At 34.5% G+C, this 21,721-nt stretch overlaps 1 protein-coding gene across 2 annotated transcripts; it reads left to right on the top strand.

Moving 5' to 3' along the window:
- The first annotated feature begins 615 nt into the window (after positions 1 to 615).
- On the top strand, positions 616 to 19,312 carry LOC128182138 (acyl-CoA synthetase short-chain family member 3, mitochondrial-like). Of its 2 annotated transcripts, XM_052850750.1 has the most exons (17): positions 647 to 971; positions 4,115 to 4,259; positions 4,458 to 4,646; positions 5,217 to 5,348; positions 5,483 to 5,626; positions 6,262 to 6,438; positions 7,348 to 7,458; positions 7,841 to 7,884; positions 8,053 to 8,156; positions 8,375 to 8,470; positions 8,607 to 8,670; positions 9,116 to 9,197; positions 10,610 to 10,732; positions 11,542 to 11,641; positions 11,951 to 12,126; positions 17,196 to 17,272; positions 18,405 to 19,312. In XM_052850750.1, exons 1-17 carry the CDS (start codon positions 712 to 714, stop codon positions 18,418 to 18,420), a joined length of 2,040 nt encoding a protein of 679 aa, XP_052706710.1. In that variant the 5' UTR covers positions 647 to 711; the 3' UTR covers positions 18,421 to 19,312. The 2 variants fall into 2 exon arrangements, with proteins under 2 accessions (XP_052706718.1, XP_052706710.1); XM_052850758.1 differs by lacking the exon at positions 17,196 to 17,272 and having other exon boundaries at positions 616 to 971.
- Positions 19,313 to 21,721: the final 2,409 nt, after the last annotated feature.

The raw sequence follows: 21,721 nt of genomic DNA, 5'->3' as shown, positions 1-21,721 counted from the left end.
TTACTAACATTCAGTGTGAAAACATGTCAAAGACCAGTTTATGCCATCCAGTAAAGTCATAAGTAAACAAAGGTACCTAGCTGGTAAGCCAATTTAATCGTCTTACAGATCAACATCATTTACTGGTTACACATCATAGAACCATTTTAACAAGAGCTTAGACTTTGGGTAGTTGTGTCAAACAGCAATGTGATGTAGGCCTGTCTATTTCATTGCTGGCCACTCAGCCATGGCTCATTGAAATAAGCACGATTTGTCTGGCTTTTGAGCCAAGACTACGCAATTGGTGCATATTTCGCTTAAAACCATTGCATTTTTTAACTTGTTTTGATGCAAGAAATAGATACAAATCAGACAAGTTAACATCTAAACTCCATAAGTCAACTTGTCAAATGCTTACGTTTATTTGTTGGACGCAAAGTCAGATATGATGGCAGGTATGTGTCAACACACTACTGCATGTGATCCTATTTAAAATGGTATTATACGTATAAAGATGATAATGTTCTGTCAGGTTGACGTAAAGACCTGAAAAGCTGATGATATCTGACAAGTCATATAAAGGTTTGTTGTGTCAACACAATTTGACAAGTTGTAACAGAAATTATCTGTTGAAATTGTCTCCCTTTAAAAAATTTTAATTTCCCGCTGAAAAAAGAGAGAGGGTTTCCGAGTGAAACTGGGGCATTGAACTTTTGACACACATATAACATGCATTCTTTTTATCGATGCTTCAGACATTTGACAGCTGTTTCAAAGCACAATTTGTGTTTTCTGAGTTCTCCGGGATGTGTTAGAAGCACCGTCCATGCACGTGATTACACGTCCGAAGGTGGACAAGTTTATGGCGACGCATTTTCCAGATCGGTAAACAACCCTGCAGAGTTTTGGGCAGAGGCTTCAGAAGACATTGTGTGGCACAAGAAATGGACAAAAGTTTTGGACGATTCGAGCTCTCCGTTTACAAAGTGGTAACTTAGTTTTGTTTCATTCCACTGTTGACGTTTTTTGTCGTTGTTCTTAATCTTTAAAAACTTGTACGATTTGTAAAATCTTAACTATAGTTAGAGTTGTTTCCCTTTGGTGACTAATGATGGTCAAGCATTAGATTGCCCCAGGGATATAGAAAAAAGTGTAGACCTCATGCACTGGCCGTGACCCATTGAAATGACAAATAATTGATATGTATAAAATGAATTAAAATGATCTAAATTATGCCCAGGGAAGTATATTATACATCCCTGTTATACTGATAATTTAGAAACTGAAATACTCACAGTGATATAAGTCGTTAGGGGACGGTGTAAAAGTAGTCCGGGACATATGTCCCGGACATATGTCCCGCGATGTCCCAGTTTCGTATTTCGCGTATAACTTATTTTCCAGTTATTTTTTTCAAAACCCATTAATCAGATATCAAAAAGCATCTTTATTTTAGTCGATTGTATTATTTCTGCTACATATAAAACACTAATAAGTTTAAAATCGCCAATTTTCCTTCGCCAAAAGTGTAAATGTAGTCCCGAGAAATTGACTATGTTTTTCGATTTCCGGTTTTTGTTTTGCCTTTGTTTTTACATTAAATAAACATAATTCTATAAGTTTATATACTGAATTTAAATATCAAACATTGATTTACAATATAAACATAATTATTAAGTTATTCTCAATCCCTAATGAAATTGTTTCTTCGCGGGACATTGCAGTTCATAAGAAACAGATAAGAAAAAGTAAAACCGAAAACCCAGCAGGGGTTGTGTATACATTTCCGCATCACGGATCAGTAAAAGATGTTAGCCGGTACATGTATATAATTCAATTCAATGGTTTATTGAAATCACCATGTTGGCAAACAGTCAAAATGAAATCAAATGAGAGACAAAAGAAAATTGTAACATAAAGGCTACAGCATGCAAGACAGTTTTATACAATACTTCATATATAGTCCCTGGAACTGTTTTCTCTGCTTAAACCATTTATCCAAGTAGATACATAGACGTTTTGTAGTATTATAATCACATGGAAACAATTTCTTTTATGGGATCAATACCACAGTACAATTTATCACTGAAAATATCACAATAATGAAATCGAAGATCGTCATACACAGGACAGTAAAGTACAAAATGTTTTTCATTTTCGACTAATAATTTACAAGCATAGCATAAACGTTTTTCCTTTGGGATAATTGGTTTACAATATCTACCTGTTTCAATGAATAGTGAATGTGCGCTTATTCTTAATCTTGTTAGCTGGGATCGGTTTCATGCTTTTTCAAGGGAAACTTTAAATTTTAAAATAATAAATAATCTATATAAACTCCACATATTTGCGATACTTCAGATAGTGCATCCTCGTTACGATGCGGACCCAGGTATATCATGACAAGGTAATTCATGGAGAAAAATTAATGATAAGACAATACTTATTAAAATTTTAGCCCAATTGTGGTCATACCAGATGCAATTAGGTTGCGCACACATTTTAAATTGCGTAATGGTGGGACATTTTCAAAATAATCCAATACATTTTCAATGTCCGCGCATATAATTGCACATCACATTATTATATCATGATCAAGAATCTTAATTCTAATACTGAAACTATAATTATTGTAACAAAAATTAAATTAACCAAATAATTGTTAAATGATTTTGAGACGGTAATTGCTGCCGGAATCCTTAATGATTGAACGCATTTTCTAATATTGAGGTGATCGAACATAATACTAATATTTTTTTTTAAAAATAAATATTTTACAATTCATCTCCATATGATATGAAATTATTGATAAACATGAATTTTGTTCGGTATTCTTACATGTTACTTTGCTGGGTTTCCAATTGTACTATATCTTTTCAGTTGTAAAGTAAACTGCAATGTCCCGCGGGGAAAAGCGTAAATAACTGCTTTTAATGTTAAAAAGTGACAAATAATTAAGATTTATACCATAAACAACTAATAAAGAGACAACGACAAGAAAAATTATTTAGAAATATGTTTATATAATGTATATATAAAGGAAAAACATAAACCGGAAATCGAAAAACATAATCGATTTCTCGGGACTACATTTACACTTTTGGCGAAGGAAAATTGGCGATTTTAAGCTTATTAGTAATTTATATGTAACAGAAATAATACAATCGGCTAAAATAAAGATGTTTTTTGATATCTGATTAATGGTTTTTGAAAAAAATAACTGAAAAATAAGTTAGACGCGAAATAGAAAATTGGGACATCGCGGGACATATGTCCGGGACATATGTCCCGGACTACTTTTACACCGTCCCTCAATTTTCAAACAAATAAATTGTATATATCAATGATCTCTTTGATGCATTAGCTGTCTTACTTTTTAAATCACTTATAAATAAATCTTGATATGAACTAGCTAGTTCTTACTGAATGCAAACATGTATGTGCAGATCCATTATCTATCTGTATTTTTCTAATGCTTTGAAGGCTTCAAAGAAAGTCCTTATTTTTGCCCTTGCTGTTATACATCATACATGACATTCTGTATTTAGTCCTTTATCATGTCTGATTAACATGATTAAAATCAAGGTGCATTTGATGGTGGGAGGCATGATTTTAAAGTACATATACATGTACATTATTCAACTGCGTGTGCCAAATATTTTAGTTGATAGAGTACCTCACTGAAAAATTCAGAAGGTCAAAATTGAGATCTCTGTCTGTTATTCCATGCATTTGGTTTTGTTATTTAATTCTTCCATCTCTGTTTAAAAGTTACCAAATTTTTAAATGTCATTGCATTTGTTTTAACATATTGATTATAAAACTACATTTGTTTAAATCATATTCTAAAAATACAAGTACTTAAATTTTGAAAATTATTATTTAGTCTGAGACAGTGTACAAATAATCCTATTTTTGTAATTTTTTGACATGTGCACTGATTTAAGTTGGTGTTGTAAAGTCAGTTATATGATACTTGATCCATCTAGAAGCAGATTCATCAGAGGACCCAAATCCCAGCAAGACAAAATCTGTCTCTGTTACATCAGTTGTACCTTTATGATATACTTTCTCTGCCTGTATGTCTCTGTTACAGTATGTCTTTCAATTACTCTCTCACTGACATTTCAAGGTTTGTGGGTGGACAGTTGAACACATGTTACAATGCTCTGGACCGCCATGTGGATGAAGGAAATGGAGACCAAGTGGCTATCATCTTTGACAGCCCGGTCAGTAAACAGATGGACAAAATCACCTACAAGGAACTGCTTCACGAGGTTTGTCATTATAACTCACCAGCAGGGAGAATAATTGTGGCCAGTTGTCAAATAACATAAAACTCATGCTTATTTTGCATATTAATTGGATTATCGGATGAGATTGAATATACCAGTAATTCCAAGCTGTAAATTAAGAACTCGTATAAAAGATAAACCTGATGGACTCTTAGTTCTATACTGACCACTGCCTTGTAGGTCTCTAGATTAGCAGGTGTGCTGAGGAAGTATGGGGTGGAGAGGGGGGACAGGGTCCTGATCTACATGCCAATGATCCCCCAGGCAATCATTGCAATGCTGGCCACCGCTAGGCTAGGGGCCATTCACTCTCTGGTGTTCGGGGGATTCGCGGCCAAGGAACTGGCTGTAAGGATCGACCACGCTGAGGTAAACTTGAATGTGAGAGATATGGAGTGATGCAGTGTCTGTGATTTCCATACAATGTCATGTGGTATCAACTTTCACTTGTTTTGGGTTATTTCTTTTCCAATAAAATCATACAATGAATGCCATAATATTCTATATGAAGAGTGTGTATGATTAATGACTGCAGACCTTTCATCATCTCAGACCACAGTCCAGAGTCTGCATAGCTCTCTCCTACCTGTGGCTGTTTGCACACATAAAGTATCGTAAAGCTGAATATTCACATGTCATCTGTTACGTCACATTTTAACCTGTTTTAATTTAACACACAGTGCATTGTTACTGAATCAGTAGTAAACAACTTGTTTGATGTAAACTGCAAACTTGTTTGATGTAAACTGCAATTAGATGATAAAGGTCACATCATAGGTCAATCTTCGACTATGCTTAACTTGCATTGGTCAATATTTTAATGAACATCAAGATAATCTTATCTCATGCAATCATGGCCAAATGGCAGAAAATCGTTCATATTTTCTGTGGTTTGGGACGATGCAGACCATTAAACTGATAAATTTTTCATATTTTCAGCCAAAGATTGTGATCAGTGCTAACTGTGGAGTAGAACCCAACAGAAACGTGTTGTACAAACCGATGCTGGACGAGGGCTTAGAAATAGCCACCCATAAACCTAAACACTGTATCATATACAACAGACCAATGGTAAAGTCCTCACATTTTTACTTGACCACTACCATATGATAGTGTAATACATGTACTAGTGTGATCATGCATTCCGATGTTCTTTCTTACAAGTGTGTTTTATGTTAAACATGTAATTTACATCCATACTTCAGTTCCCATTCTGTGTGTTCAAGAAGGGTCGTGACCTTGACTGGAGTATAGAGGTCGACATGGCCAAGCCGGTGGACTGTGTCCCTGTCGACTCCATGGACCCCGCCTACATACTGTACACCTCAGGGACCACAGGCCTGCCAAAGGTTCATAGGGGCATGACTATCGAAATCTCTTTTTTATATTGATGAGAAACTTCTATTAGTGATGGTACTACATGAATTTTTGTTCATAGGAACGTGAATAATATGGAATTTTTAGTTGATGCCAATTATTGTTGATAGTCATTTTTTAAAAAGTTTTTAGGGATGTTATTTCGTGGATTTACTTTTCATGGAATATATATAGACAGTTTTATTATTGGAGGGGGTGTTAATATATGGGTAAGAGGTATATATGCATGAAATTCACAAAAAATGAAGGCCCCACAAATTCTAATGGTCCCATATTATCAGAGGTATTCAAATAGATTTATATACTGATATGGCAATTTCATTCAGTAATGGTACTACATGTATTTTCATCATTTTTGTCATAGAACTACTGTGGAATCAATAGAATTCATGGTGGCTTAATTTTCGTGGTATTCGTGGCTAGCCCTTGCCCATAAATTTACATCCTCAACGAAAACTAATTATGAACGATATAGTTTACATACTGAGACTGAAATAGATGCATCCACCAAATTACATCCCCACGATTAAGCGAAAAACCCACATTCCACAAAATTGGCCCCAAAGAAATTAAATGAATCCACAGTATTTTGTTTTTTATGTGTTAGGCTGTGGTGCGGCCCAGTGGGGGCCATGCTGTTGTACTAAAGTGGTCTATGTGGAACATCTATGGTCTCAGGCCTAAGGAGGTGTGGTGGTCCGCCTCAGACCTGGGCTGGGTCGTGGGACACTCCTATATTTGTTACGGCCCTCTACTGAATGGGAACACCACCATAGTGTATGAGGTAAGAGGCACCACAAAGAGATGAGGCTATGCACTCATCCCATCCTCAAGCTGTAAACCAAATATCATACCAATGTACGGTATTATACATGTACCTTTAATCATGAATTGCAAGTTGAGAACTAACCTGTGATGTTCGATATTTGTGAACAAGTATTGTACTATACTCTGTCCCGAGTTTTTCCTTCCACCACTTTTTGCTTGATATTTCGATAATCATAAATACCTTTGTGCTCAAACTACGTTCATCCTCTAATATGAAAAATGTCCAGATTACCAGGTATCTGTTTTGAAACGCCCCCTCTAACACTTCAGGTTACAATACACATCCAAAAATTGAAAGTCTATGGGGATTTTGCATTGTATCAGCCATTAATAAGCCCGGATGATAATGTTGAAAAATTGCCCGAGGTCTCCAGAGTACTTCCGAATGGAGAAAAGATGTAAACATTTTCCATTATAAATCTCCGTAAGAAATTTGTAAGCCTGGATGATAATGTTGAAAAATTGCGCAAGGTATCCCGAGTACTTCCGAATGGAGAAAAGATGTAAACATTTCCCATTATAAATCTCTGTAAGAAATTTGTTTTCATTCCTGTGAACTTTTATGAGTGAAAAATGTTAATTGTTCAATGAAGATATCTTGGATATATTCCCTTTTATCGATTTCAACTGTATTTCTTTCACAGGTATGTGTATTTTTATTTAAAATCATCAAAAAGTGATTGAAGCAAAAACTTGGGACAGACTATAGTATTTAATTTGTAACACTTTACCTGCATATGGCTAAACATGAAAACTGATATGATACTGGTACTTGTAATAATTTTTAAAAACACAAATTTGTGAAATTTGAATATCAATAAATATATTGTCCAATTGTAATTCAGCATTCACCTTGTCTATTTAGGGTAAACCCGTGGGGACGCCTGACCCTGGGGTCTACTTCCGGATCCTGAAGGAGCATGATGTGGCGGCAATGTTTGTGGCCCCCACTGCTATCCGGGCCATCAGAAGAGAGGTAGGTCACCGACCACAGTTATAGAGGGGAATAGATGTCAAAGTTTGAACACAAATGTGGACTGTAAAGGAGTGGTCACACTATCAGATTTTTTTTTATGTAAATGAGCAAGCACTTCATGACTTGGACTCAAAGTCATTGTGAGGTCATGATTCTCCCCAGAAAGTTGATTAAAAATATTAAATTGTATGCTACAATTTCCAACCATCTTTCAGATTTTTCTTTCGACTTGGGTGGTCACACAGTAAGACTTTAGTTGAAAGAAAATCAACAGAAAAAGTTGTATGAAAAATCTAACTATGTGACTGCACCTTTAGTTATTTGAAAATAAATTGGATGATAATGGACATTTAAACATTTGTATTTTATTTGGTTTTTTTAGGATCCAGAGGCTTCTTATGCACAGAAATATCTTCCATTGCCAAAGTAAGTATCAAGGTATAAATAACGTGATTTATATTTAATTACTTGATTTAATAACCGTTGACAGTTTGTTGTCAGGTTTAATGAAAGAGATAGGCTTTTATAGATATCTCTGACCAGTGTAGAGCTATTACTGTTGGTATACAAATGTGTGAACTCTGACCTGTATAGGTTTCGTGGGCTCTTTGTGGCGGGGGAGCACTGTGACAAGGAGACCCTGGAGTTTGCCCGGTCAGTGTTGAAGGCTCCCATACTGGACAACTGGTGGCAAACAGGTAAACCAAGCTCAAGCTCAAGCTCAAAATAGGGTTCACATTTCATATTCACTGTAGATTATTGAATTCAGTTCTGCATAATATGAAAAAGGAAGTCACTGAATGGGACAGGCTTTTGTCCAAAGTAGTATGTTTGGATACATCATGTACCAGTACCTTGGATGCAGTCAATTTAATTGTTGAAGTGGTAAGACCCTGACACTAAGTTATATTTACAGAGACAGGCTGGGCTATCAGTGCGACGTGTGCAGGACTCGACATGTCTCTGCTTCCTCCCTCAGGGGCTGCTGGGAAACCTGTCCCAGGCTGGAACGGTGAGTCTCTCTCTCTCTCTCTCTCTCTCTCTCTCTCTCTCTCTCTCTCTCTGATGTATCAATATATTTACATTATGGACTTCTTGTTTACAGTTCAAGTATCAATATGTTTACATGAAGGACTTTTTGTTTACAGTTCAAGTGTTGAGAAAGGATCTGACCCAGGCAGCTCCCAATGAGCTAGGAGACATTGTGGTCAAGTAGGTTTGAATTCTGTCCAGTTAGTTAATGAAACAAATGTTACAATGTAAGTGTGTCTAAACTCTTGGGATGGAGAATTCTACCTTTCAACATCCATGTAATGATATTAACAAATTCTGAGATTGAAAAAAAAAACTTCAAAAGAAGACACAAGAGCAGAGAAATAATAATATAATCTTTATTTAAGGATTGATTGAGTTTATATTACATTAATTTAAGTACTTTTATCTTACATGTATTTTGAACGTACTTACTCTTATTACTATTAAGATTTTTTTTGTGAATCTATAATACATATAACATACATTTTCAAATTTTTTGAATTGAATTACTACAAAAGTGATTTTTTATGAATTATAAAGACAAAGAAATACAATTGCATGATAGAGCTTTGAAAGTCTGCTTTTCTGTGTGAACAATTGAAGTTTTTGAAAATTTTTGTAGGCTTCCTTTACCACCAGGTGCCTTTTCTACTCTTTGGAAGAATGAAGACAGATTTAAGAAAACCTATTTTGAAAGCAAACCAGTATGTTGCTATCTAAATTACATGTGATGTCTCCTTAAATACACACACTGGTCATTGAACCAGCAACCAAGTTTCTGAATCACAGTGAAATTCTTCACCTTGGCTTTTTTTCTCTGTATGTTTCTGACTGTATGGTAACCATATACATGTATCTGACAAAACTGGTGCTATGTTTCTGATTTGAACAGTGCTATGTTTCCGATTGGAGCAGTGCTATGTTTCTGATTGTAGCAGTGCTATGTTTCTGATTTTAGCAGTGCTATGTTTCTGATTGTAGCAGTGCTATGTTTCTGATTGTAGCAGTGCTATGTTTCTGACTGTAGAAGTGCTATGTTTCAGATTTAAAGGGTACTTTGCTTTTGATTGTTGTATTACTATGTTTTTGACTGTAGGGTTACTTTGTTCTATGGTTCTGACTGTAGAGTTACTATGTTTTTGAATGGATTGTTACTAATATGTTTTTACTGTAAGGGTGTTATGTTTCTAACTGTATTGGTTTTTTTACTGTAAGGGTACTAAGTATCTGACTGTAGCCAGCCTGAGTATAAATTTGTTTATGAATGATGTGTTACTATGTTTCTGACTGAAGGGGTACTATGCTCTGATTATAGTGGTACTATGTTCTGATGATAGTGGTACAATGTTTCTGGTTATAGTGGTACTATGTTCTGATTATAGTGGTACTATGTTCTTATTATAGTGACACTATGTTCTGACAAAGTGGTGCTATGCTCTGATTATAGTGGTACAATGTTTCTGAGTTTCTGATTATAGTGGTACTATGTTCTGATTATAGTGGTACAATGTTCTGATTATAGTGGTACTATGTTCTGATTATAGTGGTACTATTTTTTGACTATAGTGGTGCTATGCTCTGATTATAGTGGTACAATGTTTCTGATTATAGTGGTACTATGTTCTGATTATAGTGGTACTATGTTCTGATTATAGTGGTACTATGTTCTGATTATAGTGGTACTATGTTCTGATTATAGTGGTACTATGTTCTGATTATAGTGGTACTATGTTTTAGATGGTTGTATTGCTGTGTTTTTTATTTTACTGTTAAAACGTTTCTGAACCTATGGCTGAGCTCAATGTTTCTGATGGTTGTGTTGATATGTTTCTGACTGTAGGGGTATTATGTTTCTGACTGTAGATTGACTATGTTTCTGACTGTAGAGTGACTTTGTTTCTGATTGTAGGGGTACTGTGTTTCTGACTGTATGGGTACTATGTTTTTGACTGTAGGAGTTTTATTTTTCTGACTGTATGGGTAATATGTTTCTGACTGCAGGGGAACTATGTTTCTGACTGTAGAGTGACCATATTTTTGACTGATGGGGAACTATGTTTCTGACTGAAGGGGTACTATGTTTCTGACTGTAGAGTGACTATGTTTCTGATTGTAGGGGTATTATGACACTATGGATGCTGGCTACAAGGACAGTGATGGCTATGTGTACGTCATGGCAAGGAGTGATGATGTCATCAATGTGGCGGGACACAGACTTTCCACGGGAGCCATTGAAGAGGTAAGGCTGTGGTAGACAGGGGATGACTGCTCCTTGGATCACCACAAATGTATGATTCTGCATCATAAAGACTTATCTTTTGTTTTATTTATTTGACAGGCATGACATTCATAAAGTCTTCTGTGTACCATGGAATTATTTACATTTGTTTGGGTTAATTTTCATGGGTTGCCATATTTTAAGCATTTCTTTTTAGTGGTACATACAAAGTCAACAAATTTGAGTCATGTGCACCACAAGTATTGATGACTCATTTTGTCTGTCCCAAGATATTTATACTGCACATTTTTTTTTGAATTGTTCTATATTTATAAGATAATACAGTTCAAAGGATGTTCATTTAATATTATGAAAAAATCCTAAGATTTCCCCTCTGAAACACCCCCTCTAGTATGTCAGGTTTCAATAAATGGCTAAAAATAAAAAGTCTACAAGAATTTTCCATTGCAAACGAAATGAAAGTACCTGGATGATAAAGTTATAAAATTCTGCGAGGTATTCTGGGTGACTTCAGAATGGAGAAAAGATGTAAACATTCCCTATTATAAATCTCCGTGAGAAATCGGTTTTCGTTCTTATGAATTTCTCCAAGTGAAAAAATGATAATATGACAATGAAGATATCTTAAAAATTTTCTGTTTCATTGATTTTAATTGCACTTATTTCACAGGTATATGTATTTTTATTAAAAATCTTCCAAATTTTCAGCAGAAATATCTTGGGACAGATTAAAAGTAGTATAAAGGATTGCATTGAACATGTAATTTTGTTGAATACATAAGGCAATGTTTTCTTTTATTTTCATGTAGGCAATCATGACCAGTGAGGATATAGCTGAAGTTGCAGTTGTAGGGATCCCTGACACCCTCAAGGGCCAGATACCCCTGGGGCTGTGTGTCCTAAAGCATGGTAGGGTATTACAATTATTTACAATGTTTGATATAGGCTACTGTACATTAAATATGAAAAATATGTTTTTCATTACCTTTAGGTTGCTGTGGCTTTTTTCACGATTTTTAAAAACTTACCTAATCTAATAAAGTGTCTGTTTCTTTTATTTATATGATTTTAAACAAAGCATCATAGCTTACTAAAATTGCAATTTCATGTTTTCATCAAAACTACAGGTACATGTATATTATAATTTTTATTTCATTTGCTAGTTCAGGTGAGTAATGTTGCCCACAGGTCTGTCATTTTGTGTCATGTTTTGATCAGGTGTCTCTAAGTCAGCTGAGGAGGTTTTGAACCACGTTAGAGATGTTGTGAGGAAGGAGATTGGACCAGTGGCAGCTTTCAAGTTAGCTGTCATTGTCCCAAAGCTCCCGAAAACTCGGGCTGGGAAGATCGCCCGTAACACTGTAGCCCTAATGGCTGCTGGACAGCCATTTAAAGTGAGTATCATAGATTATGGTTAGGATCTCAATGTGATTTGTTCCAGATATTAATATTAAATCATTAATGTCAGAATAAATGAACTATATTAGACAGTTTGTTAATGGACATACAAAAGATAAGTTGAATATTTACCAGTAGTGAAAGACAAAGGACAAATATACTAAATGATTTTTTTAGTGACCATTTGTAAATTAGAAACACTTTGTAATTTTGAAGTTGCTGTAAATGTACTGGTAGCTTGCAATAGTTATGAACTCTGAAATATAAATGAATATATCATTTTTAGGGTTTAGCCATTCTATGATTTAGATTCCAGCAGGCTGGGTATTGGTTCTGCCTTGTTATGTTTGGTGACAATTAATATATATTGTAGATTCCATTAAAAACCTTTAGTTTTTTCTGTGTTTTAAATTTTAAAGGCATTTTTGGTAGATTCCTATCATTTGTAATAGAAAAAATCATTTGTTAACCGGGTTTTCCAACGGAAAAATCCGGTTATTAAAATGGTGAAAATTTTCAAAGACTATTAATTCTATATGTTGTACATTCCAGTGACAATTCATCATTTATTTGTGTTGTAGATTCCACTGAAGATTAACAGTACTGTGTTTTGTAGATTTCATTAACTATTAACTCTGTGTTGTAGATTCAGCTGACTTATGATACTGCTGTAGATTCCATTGACTTTCTACTTTATGTTGTAGATTTCAGTGACTATCTGTTTTGTAGATTTCAGTGACTATTAACTCTGGTTTGTAGATTCCAGTCACTATTCTTTGTGGTAGATTTCAGTGACTATTAACTTTATTTTGTAGGGTCCAGTGACTGTAAACTCTGTGTTATAGAATCCATTGTCTATTAACTCTGTGTTGTAGATTTTAGTGACTATAATTTTATTTTGTAGATTCCATTCATTTATTTGACTATTGATTCTGTAGTGTAGATTTCAGTGACTATTACCTCTCTGCTGTAGATTCCATTAACTATTCTTTGTTGTAGATTCAAGTCACTTTCAATTTTTTGTTGTAGATTTTTGTGACTATTCTTTGTTGTAGATTCCAGTGACTATTAACTATATGTTGTAGATTCCAGTGACTATTAACTATATGTTGTAGATTCCAGTGACTGTTGATACTGTGTTGTAGATTTAAGTGACTTTTTAACCGGGTTTTCCAACGGAAAAATCCGGTTATTAAAATGGTGAAAAGGGCGGGCGGCTGCCAAAAGGGTACCCTCATTGTACGGATAACTCCTCCTACAGTTTTCAAGATAGGAAGTTGTTCTTTTGCAGATCAGTTGTACATATATCAGAGGTGTGCATATTGCTAGGATTTTGATTTCCGATAATTTATGAAAAAATTACCAGCTTTTGAACTTAGTCATTTTTTGGCAAAATATTGCATATAGGGTACCCTCAGCTTTTGAACTTAGTCATTTTTTGGCAAAATATTGCATATAGGGTACCCTCAGCTTTTGAACTTAGTCATTTTTTGGCAAAATATTGCATATAGGGTACACCATTTCACTGGATATGGGTTGACTTGGATTATGGATACAGTTCATATAAAAGAAAACCCGGTTTGCTGTCACATTGACAGCTTTTCACTTGTTCTTTAGTGTTGTAGATTCCAATGACTAATAACTGTATGTTGTGAATTTCAGTTACTTGTGATTTCCAGTGGCTGTCAGTAATGATAAAGTACTATAAATTCAAGGTGTTCATGGAAATCTCACTTATATGAACATGTAATGTATGTATCAAATTCAGATTATCTCTGCTGTTTGTGTGATAATCAAAAAATTATCAAAGTCAGTCTTAAATTTTGTTTATCCATGGAAAATGATATGATGAATACATTTGCTTTTCCATACACTAGAAATGATAGATCAAGGACCTGTAACAATTGACATACCCAGGTTTTCCACCTTCCTGATACAGTTGTGGCTGAGGTTGAGCGTATCCAGTTTCTGTAGGGGCTCCAGGTTTTCGATCTTCTCGATCAGGTTTTGTTTTAGATACAGACACTGCAGTTCTCCCTGATGGTCAGGATTCTCGATCTTCCTGATTCCGTTACACTCGAACCACAGACATCGTAGTCTTGTGTACTCCTCAAGATTCTCTATCTTGTGAATCCCTCTCACTACCAAATGTTGTAACTTTAACTTTATGATTTCATAGCATGTACAGGTATCTCAGTCGTAGACCAACAAAGCCTTTACATGTCACTGTACAAGGTATCTCAGTCGTAGACCAACAAAGCCTTTACATAATAACGTACTGGTATCTCAGTCGTAGACCAACAAAGCCTTTACATATCAACGTACAAGGTATCTCAGTCATAGACCAACAAAGCCTTTACGTATCAATGTACAAGGTATCTCATTGTAGACCATCAAAACCTTTACATATCAACGTACAGGTATCTCAGTCATAGACCAACAAAACCTTTACATATCAACGTACAGGTATCTCAGTCGTAGACCAACAAAGCCTTTACATATCAACGTACAAGGTATCTCAGTCGTAGACCAACAAAACCTTTACATATTAACGTACAGGTATCTCAGTCGTAGACCAACAAAGCCTTTACATATCAACGTACAGGTATCTCAGTCGTAGACCAACAAAGCCTTAACGTATCAACGTACTGCTATCTCAGTCGTAGACCAACAAAGCCTTTACATATCAACGTACAGGAATCTCAGTCGTAGACCAACAAAGCCTTTACATATCAACGTACAGGTATCTCAGTCGTAGACCAACAAAGCCTTAACGTATCAATGTACTAGGTATCTCAGTCGTAGACCAACAAAGCCTTTACGTATCAATGTACAAGGTATCTCAGTCTAAGACCAACAAAGCCTTTACATGTCAATGTACAAGGTATCTCAGTCGTAGACCAACAAAGCCATTACGTATCAATGTACAAGGTATCTCAGTCGTAGACCAACAAAGCCATTACGTATCAGTGTACAGCTATCTCAGTCGTAGACCAACAAAGCTTTTACGTATCAATGTACAAGGTATCTCAGTCATAGACCAACAAAGCCTTTACATATCAATGTACAAGGTATCTCAGTCGTAGACCAACAAAGCCTTTTCATATCAACATACTGGTATCTCAGTCGTAGACCAACAAAGCCTTTACGTATCAATGTACAAGGTATCTCAGTCATAGACCAACAAAGCCTTTTCATATCAACATACTGGTATCTCAGTCGTAGACCAACAAAACCTTTACATATCAACGTACAGGTATCTCAGTCATAGACCAACAAAACCTTTACATATCAACGTACAGGTATCTCAGTCGTAGACCAACAAAGCCTTTACATATCAACGTACACGTATCTCAGTCGTAGACCAACAAAGTCTTTACATATCAACGTACTAGCATCTCATCTGTTGTTGAAGCTCTATTTCTGTAACATATCGTGGGATATATTTTTGTACCAATCGGACGTCAACTTCCTGTTAAATGACGACTTTGCTTATTTTTCAACCAAAATTTTCAAACAAATTTTCGTCAAAGATTTCTCAGCAACTATTAATCGCAGATGCTTGAAATTTTTACACAATATTTTTATAGGCATGCCATATCGGGGATATATTTTTGTACCAATCACACATCAACTTCCTGTTAAATGACGACTTTGTTTATTTTTAGCAAAAATTTTCAAACAAATTTTTGTCAAAGAATTCTCAGCAACTGTTTATCGCAGATGCTTGAAATTTTTACATAGTATTTGTATAGGCCTGCCATATTGTGGGATATATTTTTGTACCAATCAGACGTCAATTTCCTGTTAAATGCAACTTTGTTTATTTTTAGCCAAAATTTTCAAACAAATTTTCCTCAAAGATTTCTCAGCAGCTATTTATCGCAGATGCTTGAAATTTTTACACAATATTTGTATAGGCATGCCATATCGTGGGATATATTTTTGTACCAATCGGACGTCAACTTCCTGTTAAGATCAATTCTATGTAAGAATCAAAATTCGGTGGCCACGCATAGTCACTGATTTTCTTCATACTTGACAATTTGATAGACTTTGGTGAGTAAAAAAGCCTAACACCATTTGTTTGTTGCTATGTGGTCCCATTGCCATGGTAACCGAGGTTAAAGATGTAAAAATGGCTTTTAATGCTTATTTGAGAACATTGTGTGTAATGTGCAGAACTTGGGGAAAAGAAAGAAAAAAAGTCATGGAGAAACGCATATTTTTTTAGCGTTTAATTTTTGGCCTTGTTGCCATAGCAACGGATGTCAATTTTCATGATAAAATATATATTGCATGGACATTGATATGGATGTAAAAATTTAACAGTTTCCCATTTGGGCTTATTAAAAAACCGCCGAAAACTGATTTCAAAAATTTGTTACGGTTTCCACGGTAACACTTTAAAAGTTTTGGTTTCTCCATCAATTTTCTTATATAATTAAATAATTGAAAATAGGACAAAGGCTTTTATTACGTCTTTGATAGTGTACATTAGTGGGCAAAACCTTCTAATATGGCTTCAAAGTAGGTAAGTTTTGCTATTTTCCCATCTTTAGCCTCGATTACCATGGCAACGGTTACCCCCAGCAACCAATTTTTAGTGGTTTTTTGCGTTTTACACCTAGGTGTGTCTATGTATGAAATATAAGGAAAATTGGTGACTATGCATGGCCAGACCCTTTTATAAATCATTGAATCTTACATAGAATTGATCTTAAATGAGAACTTTGTTTATTTTAGCCAAAAATTTTCAAACAAATTTTCCTCAAAGATTTCTCAGCAGCTATTTATCGCAGATGCTTGAAATTTTAACACACTATTTGTTTAGGCATGCCATATTGTGGGATATATTTCTGTACCAATCGGATACCAGCTTTCTGTTAAATGTCGACTTTGCTTATTTTGCATATTCACATCAGAGCGGGGGTATCACTAGCGAGCATTGGCTCACAGATATCTTGTTGATTCTGCATTGTAAATTTCATTTGTATAAATATCTGTAACTTGTCTTTCCCTGTCAACTATGTTTCAATGTCACTGACTGTACACTCTGTTGTAGATTCCAGTGACTATCGAGGATGCTTCAGTTTACCCACACATCAGGGATTCTTTACAACAGATTGGTTATGCCAAAGAGTAATCAAGCATTTATATAACTTTAAAAATGCTTTTGTTTATAACTAATTCGGCAGCTTCATGATGCTTTTGTCTCTTTGCTGAGAGTGTTGTTGGTTTAAAATTCCTGATCCTTCGGTATTTCTGTTTATTTTATATAAAAAAACCAACTGTGTAAGAATCAAGTGAACATAGACAAACATTTATTGTGCTTGTCTAAAAAACCAACAAGTTTTCTTAAGCTGCGATTTGATTGGATTAAACTTTCTTGGCACACTCAGCAATGTTAATGTGAAAGTAGGCACTGAATTGACTTAAGATTTCATTACTAATACACCTGTAATTGTATTTTTCATTGATGTAGTTTTATATCACTTGTGGTTTATGTGGCATCAAACTGTAAATCAAGTATGATACCTATGCGATAAAATATCTTTGAGATTAGCACCCTAAGACAACTTGCTCACTGAAATATACTGCTGCAGATTAAATCTCAAACCTTTTTTTAATATTAAACAAAAATTAATGGTTGTTATGCTTGGTTGACAGTACCATATTTATTTATTGATCAATACTGATCAATCACCAACTAACACATGTAGAAGTGTCTTATAACTTGCATTTCTTAAATGTATGCATAAAGCTTGATGTTCATGTTGTAATGACTAATGAAATGCTTTTGCAATTTGATTGCTATTTGATTTGGGTTTCTGTTTTCTTGCTTTAGTGCATAAGTTATTGTTTTTTCTATGTTCAATCTAAAAATCATAGTGTTGAAGTAAGGCAGCTCTTTGTAAGGGAAACATGTACCAGTATTCCTTTCTTACTAATCTGTATGACCATTGGCCTGTTCAGCAGAGTAATCACTCACCATGGATACCCTATCACTATTACATTATACATGTATACAAATGTTCATGAACTCGTGCTGAACAGGCCTCATATCTCTTCTACTTATTTCATGTGTCGAAAAGCATGCTGATCTTTTTGTATCACTATTCATCATACAAAAAAGTAAACAATTATTACATATTTGAAAGAACAAGTATAATCAAGCTTATTTGAATTAATGTAATATTTTGCTTGTCAATCAGACTTTTTGATATATAGTCTTTAGATATTGACCTCATCATACTTGCGGTGTTTTTTGTAGATACCAGCCTCAATAGAGGATGCAGAGGTTTATCCTCAGCTAGAGGAGGTTTTGAAAGAAGCAGGATTCACTGTAGGTAAACCAGTATAAACACAATTTCATTATTAGACGGCGTGCATCGAGGCCGTCCAATTCATGGTCAATCCAATAATAAAGGAAAACTGCGGACAGTGATGACCAGTTTCCTCCAAAAAGGGTACCTGTTTGTAGGTTCCATGACTTAATTGTATAGGATTCCAATGAGGAGTAAAAATATGACAGCTGTGGGTTGGTGATACATGTATACACACTGTTACAGAAAGTGCTATATTTACCATTATGTAAAAGTTGTTGATATTGTTTAATTTTGAATATTGAGAAGACTTCATTGTGTATAGAGAGTAATGATTATGTCCCTTGTTCTGGAGAGTTGTGTGTTAAACACCTTCATTAGTCGGCTGTGATTGTGAGCCTGCTTGTATAGATTTGCTTGTTTATTAATCACTATTTCTATTCACTGCTTGTTAGTACAATATTTTGATATGGTTGTACATGTATATGATGGCTTCTTGGTGATATATATATATACACTCTGTATGTACAGACCATTTGATTGCAGGGAATTATTGTCTTACATTGACCTGTTTTATTTTAACTTAATTGTCACATTTACTCACACAATCCCTGGAACATTTTCATTTGATAAGATAAATTATTTGGATTTGTATAGGATCATATTAGATTTGAATTGTTGATTTTCATATTTTGTTATTGATTCTTTATTGGCATTAGACCAAATACATGTATATATGTACATGTAACTAAAGGTTCCACATGCAATTCTTACAAACAGCCGTTGTGTTAACTCTTTTTGTGTTTGCAAGTTCTTCAGCAATTGCTGACCACTGAGATTTCTAATTTTCATTAATAACATATATACTGTAAACAAACTATTTTTTGCGACGACTTTATTTTACGATTTATCTGAGAATAAGTAGTTCACAGCAACTAAAGTTAAAACTAGATGGCAAATACTGGTCCATGGTGAGAAATATTCGCGGCAATAAGGCTCTCGCGAAAATTTCTCGCACACAAATAAGAGTTGATTTACAGTAACTATGGTAGACCAATATGGTGGATGAGATGTTAATGGCAGAATTGGTGCAATAGACTCCACTGATCTATTTTGAATGTATGTACTTGCATTTACCATTATATTTTGTTATTTTGTAATTGTAATGGTCATTTACTCTTTGAACAGCAATGATGTAACAAAAGTGACATTGTCAGCTTTTTTAAAACAGATGCATGCATGAATACATGTACGTGTATATGCCTTAAATATATCGCTTGTTTTTGTATTCACTTATATTAATTGTAATAATTTTTTTGGAGTGAATGTTATATGTGTCCTTTGTGATTTCAACTATGCAAATAATTTCTTAATTTATATTGCTCAATTTCTTTGGTGAAGAATTCGCACAAAAATAAAGTTGAACTTTGTCTAGCGAGTGAAAGTTTATTTCATATAGAGACTGCTACAATTGTTGATAAAAATGAACGCTATTTATCTGCAATGCAGTTAAATTATGTGGGCGATCATTTTAATACATGTAATAGAAATTATAGCACCAATCATGATAAGTTTAATGTTTAAATTGGTCATTCTAATTAAAGAGAAAATAAGATAATTTCTTGTCTTGCTTGATTAAGATGCTATGCTGCTTTTATTCCAGTATTGACACTATGTGTTTTGCATTCTTTTATAAATACAAAGTATCATAAAACAATGTTTTGTATTTTCATATAATATTGCATATATAAACAACATGATAGAAAAGCTTTATTTGACTTTTTTGTGAAAGTTTAAGGTGTGTTGAAGAATTGATTGTTACACTTGCAGATTTCTTTGTTAGAGATAGTTTTATTGCATATCACCATGAATTGTATTGAAAAGAAGCTTTTGTAGGTACATTGATAATAGCTCACCCCCGAGTTGCAGTTGACTGCAGCATTAACTGTTCACAGTGGTCATTTACTACTGTGGAACCACTGGACCAATTTTATCTAAACTTGTTTGCAAGCTTCACAAGGTGAAAGGATTGTTGGTCTTATTCAACAATTTTCAAAATCCACACTGCTAGATTACATGATACATTTACTTTTTTGCAAATATCTTGATAAAGTGTTAGTTTGAGGGTTCAATATATAAGATGAGGACCAGAAATGGGTCATAAAAGAGAAGAAAAGATCTAAATGGGAATCTTTTTCCTCAAGAACTACTATGGTACAATATGAGAAATAATTGTATAATTTAGATTCTAATTCATCAGACTGTGACCCCTAGACTAATCAAAGTACCGAAGAACTGACGGGAGTTGATTTGATTGATGTTTATATATTTTAAAATCAATGATATGTTATTTTGCAAGACAAGTACAGGTAGTTTCTAATCTGTATTTGATTTACGCACATTTTTATAATATGAATTTTTGGACTTTTTCGACACAAGAATGTTGATAAAACCCCATATGAATCATGTTAAGTAATGTTTAAAGATAGAATAAATTCAATCAAACTATGTATCAGTGATACTGATAGAAATATTTCTGGAGATTTTATGGATCCAAGCAATATTGAACTCTCGTCTCGTTCAACCAAACGCTCGGCTATCGCCGTTAATCTCAGACAAGCAAGAGAGACTCTCTGCTTGTCGGAGATTTACGGAGACAGCCGAGCGTCGAGTTGAACGAGACTATCTATATTGAACTCTGGCGTAAGAATACATACAACTACAAAAAATATCTAAATTGTTCGTACCATTTTAAATCTGACTATTTTCAAGGTATTTATAAATATGCTTCCTTGAAAAACAATGCTTTAGCATACATTATTTCGAATTTATCAATTATTCTCAAGAACTAATTCTTGTCAGCGGCGGTGATTTGTGCTTTGGTCCAAACACTGTTTCACTTTCGGTTTGTCAGGGTAACTGCATAGGAAAGTTGATTAAAATCAACTCACAAAAACGAGAAACTCATGCAAATTCTGCACAAGTAAAATATTAATTTTTTAACTTTTCACAAAAACTTATAACACTTCTCATGCAAGCACCCTGATGTAGTGTACATTTAAATTTGTTCAACTGTGACCATCAAATCAATAATATGCCTTGTACCAGAAATAAACCAAGGGAATGTGTAAAATATTGTCATACGATGAATTATTGGACTTAAAAATCATAAATGCAGAGGAATGGTTTCCAATATCAAAATCAGAACTTTATGTTAGCAATATGGCCCATGAGCCTCTATCCCTCCTTTGGAAGAATACTTCAC

The sequence above is a fragment of the Crassostrea angulata genome, chromosome 1 (assembly GCF_025612915.1).
Source record: "Crassostrea angulata isolate pt1a10 chromosome 1, ASM2561291v2, whole genome shotgun sequence".
Classification (NCBI taxonomy): Eukaryota; Metazoa; Mollusca; class Bivalvia; order Ostreida; family Ostreidae; genus Magallana; species Magallana angulata.
The sequence above is the reverse complement of the archived record's forward strand: the minus strand, read 5'-3'. Positions and strand labels throughout refer to the sequence as shown.